Source organism: Notothenia coriiceps, unplaced genomic scaffold (genome assembly GCF_000735185.1).
Source record: "Notothenia coriiceps isolate Sejong01 unplaced genomic scaffold, NC01 NC01_scaffold00024510, whole genome shotgun sequence".
Taxonomy (NCBI): Eukaryota; Metazoa; Chordata; class Actinopteri; order Perciformes; family Nototheniidae; genus Notothenia; species Notothenia coriiceps.
Window position 1 is genome coordinate 1 of NW_011357211.1, and position 11,441 is coordinate 11,441.

Consider the following 11,441-nt stretch of genomic DNA (forward strand, 5'->3'; position numbering starts at 1 on the left):
TCTGCTGGACTTCCTATAAACCCCTCACACTGTAGAGTGTAACAGTTCTTTAAACATCAGTTCTTTAAACATACTGTTGACATTCTAAAATATACAATAATGCCACAATTGATGAATGTGTATTCTTATACCCTATTTTAAACATTTTACTCAAACTGTGTCTTTTAATGGTATTCCTAGGCACACTAAGGCTAGTCTATCCAGGCTTAGGGAGGATGATATGATGTCAAAACTGTAAGAACGTACAAAAGTGTATTTTGCATGATAGGTCACCTTTAAGTGTTTCGTCAAGTTTCTGCATGGGTCCTGTTCCTATGTGAAGTTGGAACATGCCAGTTCCCACAAGTGAGTAACAGAAAGTTTAACGGAGAGAGGTTTTGACAACAGATTCTACAAGAGAGAGACTGGATAAAAAGCGCTTTTTTAAAGTCTTTATTTGCACCATTTTACATGTTTACCTACTTATGTGTCTGTCCCTCTCCCCCCTTCTATGTCCATTAGAGTCAAATCTCCCTCTTAATGGGCATCTATTGTATCCTACCTCTCCTCCTTTTCTATTCACCACACTACCACACGCACACACACACACACTCCCTCTGAGGGGGCCCCTTAACCAGGCTCTCCATATGCCTGACCCCCACCTCCTTTCTCCCCCTCCTCTCTCCACAACCCCCTTCTCCTCTCTCCATCTCCTGCTCACACTCTGGCTTCTGCTCTGCTGCTGCCGCTGCTGCTGCCCCACGCTGCCATCTGCTACAAGACAACAGAGGGTGAAAGAGGGAAGAGGAGGGAGAGAAAAGAGTGGTGAAAAGAGTGAGTGAAAAGAGGAAGACATGAGGGAAGCAAAGACTGAGGAGAAAGCGAAGAAAGAGGGACAGATAAAAGAGGAAGAGGGAAAGAGAAGAAGTGGACACAATACAGCAGAGAGGCTGTCCATCTGCTCCCCCTCTCCCCTCCCCTCCTGACACACAGCCTCACACACACCACAAAGAGAGTATTTAACACACACACACTCTCTCACACACACTCTCACACACACACACACACACACACACACACACACACACACACACACACACACACACACACACACACACACACACACACACGGGGAGAAGCAGAAAGCAGCCCAGCCTCTCTCCTTAACCCGTTCCTCTCCACTGAGCCTGCCTGTATTACACCCTTGGGGTGGCAGGTGATGGGTGGTTGGAGGGAAAAGGATGTCGGGGGGAGCAGGGGGTAGAGGGAAGGGGGATGGGGGTGTGTGATTGAGGGACAGAGTGTAGGGTATGAAGGGTTGAAACTGATCTGAATCAACACCAACACATCCTTCACTACCCCCCCTCCCCTCACCAAATCTCAATAGGGACCAGCTTGCTATCCCTGTCACTATGACAACCTCTGTCAATCATCCTGTAGCAGAGGGTTTCCAAATGGGGACCAATGGTGCCGGATTAGTAATGGCTGCCTAAATATCAGAGAGCAATGTTCTGCCCCTGAACATGATCGTGGTAAACAAGGCTTTTCATACACTATTTACAGAAACTCCACAGCAGGTCAGACGTACTCATAGCCATTTTTCTTTGAAGATAAAACACACATCCAACAGACAACTAGCTGAAATTGTGGCTTTGGATGACGTTGAAATCTGCCGCTAAATGACAAAGCAACACCCACATGCTTTCTTTCCAATTTGTTTGAATTCCAAAAATGATTCACCACTCTAACGTTGAGGTATCAGATCGTGTTGGGGATTTCAACCAATTCCCCTCTTGTTTGAGAAACACAACATTCATACATGTATAGCAGCCGTTATTACCTGTATGTCTTATGAAGCAAAGTTTATCCGAGCCCCTTGTCACCAATTGCAAATGTCTACTGGTTTAATCAAAAGCATGCTTTATTTGAAAATCTGTTAGAATTCTGGATAACCAAAACTACCAACTAATATATATTCATAAGAATACATTATTAAGGGAGAATGCTTTTTTATGTCTCTCTTGTTAATTATCTTGTGACAGATGAAGATTTATCTTTCAGCTCCTTTTTTGGAAGCAGTAATATAGCGAAAGATGTGTACAAATGTATCAGCTGGTTTTATGACACTACAGGTAGCCTAATTGAGAGGATTATCAGCATGAACCCTCTAATTGGCTGACTGATGTATGCCCTTTGATTGACAGATTTTGAAGCCCTGATATCTTTGAGACAATTTGCCGTGTAAGAGGGGTGTTTTTATATGAGCCATTAGACATGTCCACATTTCCCTCATTGAAAGATCTCTAATGGGGCTGACTGGTCAATGTTTTGGGGTTGCGTCAGACCCCTCTTTAACACTGACAGTAGAGATATACCTGACAATGCAGTTACCTTGTGAGCCTCTTATTGATCTAAAACCACAAGACTGAAACACAACGGAACAAAACGCAGCCCTGCATCATGTTGACAACATGACGCCTTCGCTCCTGCTGTGCCTGTCGGGCTCAGTGACATGGAGATGGCTGTCAGGTTTGGACACACACACCACTGTGTAGGTCAACACACACTACAAACACTAGATTCCCCAAAGGGCCTGTACGTACACAGTGTCACACACACAGAAACACCAGTGCAGTGTGTAAAGGGTGTGATGGAGGAGGGGGATGAAGGGGCGTGACCCACAAGAGCTGATTTCATTAAAGCAGAGGAGGGAAGAGGAGAGAAGAGGAGACAGGAAAGGTCTCGGTGTATATGACCACAAATGGAGAGAGCAGACACCAGCTGTCACCTGCTTATGTCAGCTCTATTCTCAGCTCCTATGTGAGTGGGAGTGTGTGTGTGTGCCGTGTGCTAGTGTGTGTGTCACTGTGATCTCTGCTAGCCATGACTGGTTTCAATTACGCAGCAAACTTTGACCCTGTGTAACCAAGCAGGGAAACGAGCTACTGAGGGAGAGAGGTACAGAAAGAGGTGGAGTGTACGAGTGGAAAAGCGGTCAGTTTGAAGATGTTGAGATAAAAAGACAGGTTTTTGACTCAGTACAACACACCTACTTAGATCCGAAACAAGGCAGCGATTCCAGGGATATAGACTTACCCTTTTTCTGGGCGGTCCTCTCTCGTCGTCTTTCTGGCCCCGCCCTGCCCCGCTTCCTGTCCGTCCCTGCCGCCCCCCTTTGCCCTCTCCAACCGGAGGTCTGATGGTCATCCTGATCTCCGGTGGGCAAATGTAGTTCTCAAGGTTCTTGGGGGGCTTCTTGGTGCGCTTTGTGGTCTGAATCTTCAGCTTTAGACTTCCTTCCTGGAAACTTGCTTCCTTGATGGAGAACTCCTGCTCCTCCAGAAGCGCCTCCACCTGCTCCTCTAGCCCCTCCCCTTCGCTGATGGCACCATTAATCACATCATCACCACGCGCCAAACCGATGCCCCCTGCTCCTTCCCGAGCCGCTTCATTGGGCCCCACCCTGCCTCCCTGTAACTCCGCCTCTTTGGGTCGGGCCGAGCCAACCAGATCCCTTGGCTCCATCCACGCTCCCGCCAGAGCCAGGTCAGGATGGGGGAAGCTGTGGCAGCCAGCCAATAGGAAGATAAGAACAGTAGTCTGTCGGGCTGGTGAGTTGTTGTCAATCAGCTACTGGGGTTGGGTTGGGTGTCCCACAGGAACACGGCAAAGCCAGGGACAGTCTGCGGAGAGAGCAGGTGAAGGATATGATTAGGGAAATAATTAAAGCAGAGTCCTGTTATCAGCATTGCTTTCATTCCAGTGTTAACTCTCAGCACAGGCCTGTCTGCTGTCATCAGCATCATTAGTTGCCTGTCTTGTATGAAGACAAACTCACAGGCTCATCACTGTGGGGGCATGCTGCAGCACTCTCATTTGCATTTTGTACCTTGCATAAACACGCTCACTTTTGACACCCACCAACACTTGCCTTCCTCTCTCCCTACTCTCTTCTTTACTCACTCTTTGCTAATCTTCTCTCCCTCCCTTTCATCCTATCCCCCACCACGACAGATCTGAGAGCCGTGCAGAAACCAGAGTGATCAGTGCAAAATAAGACATTCCTCTTCTCTGCTCTAAAACCAGGGTGAAGTTAGCCTGAGGACACAAGAAAGAAAAAATGAAAGAAGCTGACTTCTGTTTTTTGTTTTTTTTTCTTCTCGTTTTCACCAGAGCAGGGAAGGAGGGGGGAAATCACACATGGGGAGAAGTGAAGGCAGCAGAGAAAGACGGAGGGAAGGAATCTAAATTCTTTCCCCAGATGTGGTTTACGAGCTGGTCTGGAAAAACCAGCGTCTGAGCTGTTTTACACCCGCATGCAATGGCATTGATACACATGCATGAAACCCTCCATACACTCCATGCACATTGGTACACATAAGAAATGATAGTGTGCACTTATTCACCGCTGCTGCTGCTGTTTATTTCCAGAGAAAACGTTGTGGTAGCCATTTCTCACAGGATTCAGGTTTTCCTTTTTAGATCATTGCACATGCTGGGCGCAGATATATATTACATACTTACATCAACACACATATGCACTTACACCCAAGCATATAAACAGAAAGCAACCAAAACAAACACTGAACTACACTTCTCTCACTACAGCTCCAGGGAATCCCATCAGTCAATATGACATGAGGCATGACTGAGCTGGAAGTGGGGAATGCTGTCTCACACACTGAGCTTAAACTGACACCATTTACACTGATGTGAACTCAGACTAGACCACCACCTGCGGATATGATTGAAGTAAAAGCTTACTCTTTACTGCAGACTTACACTGACCCAAGAGCAAAAAAGACTTACAGCATACTGAGAATAACCCACCTCCAGCATTGTGCTAATACACTCTCTGACATTCTGAATGTGTGTGTTTTCTCTGTGTGAACTCCTGTACCAGCCCATGCTACTGTACTAACAGCTGATCCCCATCATAATACCCAACAGGCCTTACAGCACATGCTCACAGTACATCAATCCAGCTATATCCGCTTATCCTTTTAGTGGGTCCCAGCTGACATTGGGCAAGAGGTGGGCTACAGGACAGGTCGCCAGACAATCACAGGGCACACATGGGCAATTTAGAGTCGCCAATTAACCTAAGCGGCATGTGGGAGGAAACCAGAGCACCCAGAGAGAACCAATGCATCAGATGGCGAAAGTGCCTAACACTGTACTACTGTGCCGCTTCCTGCTTACAGTGTTATCGAATAATCTTAATCCACAAAGGTATTTCAGTTTAATACTGCGTGAATGTTTCCAGCTCCTGAGGTCAAAGTCAATAGTCGATCATTTTTATTTTGCTAGATTAAATGAAAATGAAAATGTTAGTTTTCTCTCTTTAGCCCTTAAGTTTGCCAATGTGAAACCACAGTCTCAAAACTGACTCATATGGGTTATGGATGCATGTTGTGGTGGACCCATGGTGGTTGAGTATGGCAAAGACCTAGAGGACCATTACAGTGGTTGTGGATGTTAAAGCTTATGAACTCTAAATTGCCTATAATACACGGCCAACTTTATATTGTGCCAGTCATTTTCCAAAGCAAATTACTTTTCAGATTGCTTTCCAACCTTACTGTAGTTGGATTTTCATTTATTAAGTGCAATATGAAAAGGAACTTGAGTCTTTAGTCTGTTTTATTTTAATGTTATATTCATTTCACAAAGTAATATATTTCTGAGGAGCGACTGTTCTGAAAATGCTTCCTTGTTTTCCTTTGGAAAATCCAACCTATCTAATGCAAGAAACTATAAAAACAATGTAATTATTTCTACACTGTTGTTTTTATTTTAAGTGCAATGCTTTTTGGCAGTACATAATCACCCCCCTTACTTTAACTATCCCATCAAATTGAAGTCTTCAAAAAAGATCTTGCTCATCTATAACCAATGGTCAACAAGGGTTACATCAATCAGTAACACTGGCGCACATATTAGGAAGCTAAATGTTCAGTTTGATGGATTACTCAGGAAATTCTGCAAGATTATTTTCACACCCCATTAAAAACCAATGGAAACCACTAGTTCGAAAATCTGTCTAGAAAGCATGGCATGTTGAAAATGGTGAGCAGTTATGTACAGTAAAAGTGATTTGCATTTAATGGGCTAACACATGCAAAACCACCACTGTGGTCCCTCTGTAACCTTTGAGTATTCAAAGTTTTACAGGGATGAGTCCAGGCTCAGTCCCAACCTGATCGTACAGCGCCCACATGACCATCTTTGGTCCTCCAGGAACTTCCCAGTCCCTAATGTCAGCTTGGTGACTCGCCCTCATGGCATGTGTGAAAGCCACCCTGTCTGTCATGTGACTTTGGACAATGACAGGAAAAAGAGGCAGCTGCCAACATCACACATGCAAATGGTCACACACACATGCAAACATAAACTATCCACTCAGGGTGCTGCTCTTAAGACTCCCCTCACATCTATGGCCCAGTATGACAACAAAGTGGTGTCATACATTAGTACAATCTTCATTCTGGGCTATTACTGTGTAAACCACTTAGCTGGGTCATGACTATTCCTCCTCCCTCACAGCTCGCTGCCCAAAGCTGTGTTAGTGCTCAGTTACTGGCAGACGGGCTGAGAGTTTAAGTAAGTCTGACCCCTCCTCGGGCCTCCCTTGCCTAGCCTGAGCCTCACTGTCTCTTCTCCTTCTCTCTCTCTCCTACACACACAAACACACACACATACACACCTCGACTAGCCTCGACTAGACAGCAGGGTGATTGTGAGAGACCAGACTCACTGCATAAATAGCTTTATTATGTTCTCAAAACTAACAGCGCTAACCAGCTTCCCTCTCAAATAGCATAAGGTCATTGGCTGTGCTGGATGCAAGAGGCTTTGAACGAGACACTCCTCCAACATTTTGCTGTGTCCTTTGAAAACAATTAGGATAAAGCGTCCATAATGGAATACAGACGGACAGAACAGAGAGGGAATGATACAGACAGACATAACAGAGGTAGACAGAGTCTGAGTGAGAAACACTGAGAGAGGGAGAGTGAGAGAGATGGCAGCAGAAACACAACCTTTTAAGGCTGCATACCCAGCAGCCCAGTGCCTGAGGTAGACTCACAAATAGCTCGTACACACATGCAGACAGATGCTCACACACTAACATGCTCACACATTTAAACATCCACAAGCACACCAAACGCCCGTGTGATTGCACAAGGTGAAGAGCCCTTTTTTCTCTTTCTCTTTGATGTGAGAGTGTAGTACAGGCTTGGCCATCCCTGGCTGTAGATGAGTATCTCAGAGGGATGATGAACATTGTCTGTCTGCCATTTTCATTTTCCATTTATCTCCTTTTTCTCTTTTTATTTCAGCCCTCTAGTGAAGGGGCAATCACATAAACCAATGTTTCTAGAAGGATCCAATCCTTGGTTGGAGAGAAATCAAAAGGAATGGCCCTGGCCTTCCAATACTTACAAATCCAGTGGGCACAAGCATGAATTTTCAAACTGGAGGTCTATTAGTCCTCTGCCTCAGAGCACAGAGAGGTGCTGGAATGACATGTTTTTACCTGTCCACATCAAAGAGCATACTCTGTTTTTTAAGTGAACATTACATACTTCTATTTGGATTTGAAATGCAGAATAAAGCGTTCTCTCCACAGCTCAGCGAGGATGACACGTGTGCAGCTGTAGGGCAGCGAGAAGGACAATCATAAAGTACCATGTGTGGGACAGCTATAATAGAAAATGATGGCCTTGCGGTCCCACATGCACAGACTTCTCTGGATGAGCCATATGCCAGGTAGCACTAAAACCATCCTCACCTAACTACCCCGCAGAAGCAGATGAATGTTAAACCATTTTAACTGCAGCAGAAGCCACAAAATGGCTGTCAGCAAAACACCTCCCCTTCTCCCCAACTGTCTTCCTCCTTCCCCTCACCTCACCCCCTCCCCAAACCTCTGTTCTCTCCCCTCTCCTCCGTGCTACCTCTTTCCTTTACCCTCCACCTCCTACCTCTCCCTCCCTCCCTTTTTCTGTGAGCTCTGCCAAAAGGTGCTCCAGTGCTGATATTCTGTAAAGAGAGCCTGCCAACAGTTAGATTTGTCCTTGGAACACGTTCACATTCCCTCCACCCTCTCTCTGTGATCCTACTCTGACCAGAGGTATCCAGCTCAGAAGGGGGATACACCTAATCGATTTCTCATGCTTTAATTTAAAGGTGGCACGGGCATCTCATTACCTGATAATGTTTCATACTTTTAAACCACAAGAACGCAGCCAGAGTTTCACCTACGGCAAACCTGTTAACAAGACAAGATCGATGGTTCCCTCCAAGTCTGAATCACCTCTATTATCCATCCCTCAACCCCATTTCTCTCCATCTAGTCACGCACTTCTCTTAGAATTGCCTCTCCTCTCATGCCCTTGTACTACTCCTTCATCCACTGCTCCTTTCCACACATTCACTCCCATATATCCTAGAGACATGACCATTTTCCCACACTTAACCTGACTTATCCAGAGCTGGTCTATTTATCTTCTGCTGCTGTGGTTGAGACGGAGGTTTCTGGGAGCTGCTGATAACAGTAGTGGACTGTCATTCGCTTTCACCCCTCACCTGTCTCCACAAAGCCAAAGCATTGCCATCACTTTTGGCCATGCCATTTCTGACCCCTACGAGAAAGTGATCAGCTCTTGATTAAATATAACCAGAAAAGAGTAGCGCTGGCTTCAACCAAGCAATCGAAATGCAATGTTGTTTGTGTGATGGCATCTCAAGCTGGATTTAGTGCTACTAATGGAAAAGAAACCAGAACAAACACAAGGTGAGGAATGAGTGTGCTTCAGTTTGCTACTTCCACAGCACTTGACATCAATCATGTGACATTTGTCTCCAGCTTCTACAACCCCACAAGCAACAAAAACAACATCCACACTGCAAATATTTCAGAAATGCCATAAGAAACAGTTAAATGGTACATAGCAAAGACTGGAGGAGCATGCTGCATGTCAAAGACTGTGATGCTATGTGATGGATCATCAATGTCAGTGAAGATGCAGAGGGACTACCTCAGTAGAACAACATGTGAACTAAGAGTGTGCACAGCAGTGTTTGAGCTGCTCCTTCATCAGCCTGTAGTGGACACTTCACCACATTGACCTAATTAGCTGTGTTATCTCACTGTCACCTAATTACAAAGGTATTTCACAGTAATAATGATGGAGACTGAGTGGTACAGCATGGTTTGGGGTGGTCTGTGTCTACATGCGTGAGTGCACGCGTGCATGTGTTTAGTCGGAATTTGTTGGCATGTGACTGCAAGAAATGCAATGTCAATTAAAGAATAAAAATGGCAAAGACACTTAACATTACAACTACATAGGTTTAAGTAGCATGTAAACGGCAGGTATATAGAGGAGCACACACATCAGATTACTTACATTCATACAAACATTAACACATGTATAGGAAAGGTGTATTCAGGTGTGGAATGTGGCCAGTCAGCCGGGGACTACTTACCCATTTCTAATGTTGTCACACACTCGACTCTATCGTGTAAATATTTTATCAAGATCATTTACAATCCATTTAGACACATTTTACACAAGCGACGGATGGGATGACAGCCTCCCGGGGAGCTGTCAAACGGTGCCAGAATATATGTTTTTTGACAGAAAACCCCGAGGAAAATGGCGTCAACGGTGCTTGGAAAAGGGAAAAAAAAGCGAAAATAGGATTTGCAGCCGATCTGATGACAGGAGCAAGGTAGGCACAGGAGGGGGGGAAATCCAAGCGGAAACTTGGCGCTTATGTCCAATTCCTGACAGAAATAAGATCTTTCTGAGGCGGATAGACGCGTGTGTTGGGCAGCGGTGCAGAGACACGCTCCGGGCCGTGCAGGATCGCCGGTCACTCGGGGAGCTGCACAGAGATCCCTCGCAAATCCGCTACTCGGTCGGTAGGGGAGGAGGGGGGCGAGCAGGACTATTACTGCAGTCAAAACAAGCCCGCATCCGACTACAAGCCCAAATCCAGCGGGAAAATGTCAGCCACAAGACCGCGTAATCAGCCGCTAGTACCAGAGACTGAGGCGCCGAGGCGGTAGTTGAACTCGCTTTCCCTCGCCGGTTGCATCGGATCAGGGTTTTCTGTCTCTCCCTCTCTCTGCTTTTCCGATCGGCGAATGTCAGGTCCCGGAGCCTGGTGTCTGGTAATGATCTCACCCAGCAGACTGAAAGCTCTCTGACCGAGCAGAGCAGAGCAGGGGAGAGGAGGAGCGACACCGCCTCCACCTGGCAGCACACGCGCGTTTCCCAATTCCCTCTACAACCTTCCCCTGATTCCCATGGCCTTTTCCTGTGGGACTGTAGTGCACAGGGTGAACGCTGCTGAAGATCTGCTGTTCTTACTGTCACTGTTGTATGGATACAGGGATGGTTTGCACCTATTTTAACAGGTTCAGATGAATGCCTAAATGTTTAAATGTGACTCTGAAATCTTTATTTTAACATTAATTGGCTTTATCTAAGTGCAACTATATGAAATATTTGTCCAAAGGTTGTAGGAAACAACAAAAACGAAATATTAATGTGCCTTACTTTCAGTCTGGTTAACGCCAGTCTCTAAGCCATGTTACTTCAACATTGATCAGATATGTCAGATAACTGTATTTGAACATCCATATTCCTGTAAAATCCTAGACATCCAGAAATATGTTATTAAATTGTAACTGTTTTAATTTTTTTTGTAAGGGCCTCACTTAACATCAGATACAAGTTTCTGTTACAAAAGTGTTCTGGCCTAGATAGCAGCACCAAATACAAAATACAACAACTTACAAACACCTACACAAAATGCAATGGTTTATGAAGAGAGACACAGTAGAATAGCATGCCTAACATACATGAGCAACATCCCAAAACAGATTAACAGATAAACCCAGGGCCGCCCCTGGCCACATTGGGGCCCCAAGCGACATTGTGAGATGAGGCCTTTTATATAGTGAGGTAAATGGTAAATGTGCATGTATGTCGTTCAGTATGCGTTTACAGGTGAATACGTCTGCATTAGCTGCCAAATACTAGCCTCAAAAAGATTAAAATATAATTAATGCAAATAAACTACTTCTACTAATAATCATAATCAATTAAATCATAGAAATACTATATTATTTTATTATAATATAGTTGTAATATAGTCAAGACAAAACATGCTTATGACATGCTCAAAAACTGATATTTCTTAAATCTGTATTCAAATGTAGTTCCCTCTGTCAGCAATGTATCAACAACTACACACACATTTCTATCAGTATTTCTCTTTGTTGTGGTTGACATGATGATGACTGTTAAGAGTTAAGGGGAGAGGCTGAGCATCACCATGAAATGTGCAAATTGACATAAAAATGAATAAAAGGGGAAAAAATGCTCCATGTTTTTTAGGCTGTAAACTTTAACTGTTATGTAAGCCAACTACACAGACAGTTT

General features: G+C 44.9%; 1 protein-coding gene across 1 annotated transcript; it reads right to left on the reverse strand.

The window, feature by feature from the left end:
- Nucleotides 1-700: 700 nt before the first annotated feature.
- LOC104955047 (SET-binding protein-like) lies at nt 701-10,938 on the reverse strand (the record flags this gene model as incomplete). Its single annotated transcript, XM_010782274.1, has 3 exons — nt 9,475-10,938; nt 3,076-3,662; nt 701-753 (listed from the first exon to the last, which is right to left on the reverse strand). Coding segments are annotated over exons 2-3 (482 nt in total), but the record flags the coding sequence as incomplete, so codon positions are not given.
- Nucleotides 10,939-11,441: the final 503 nt, after the last annotated feature.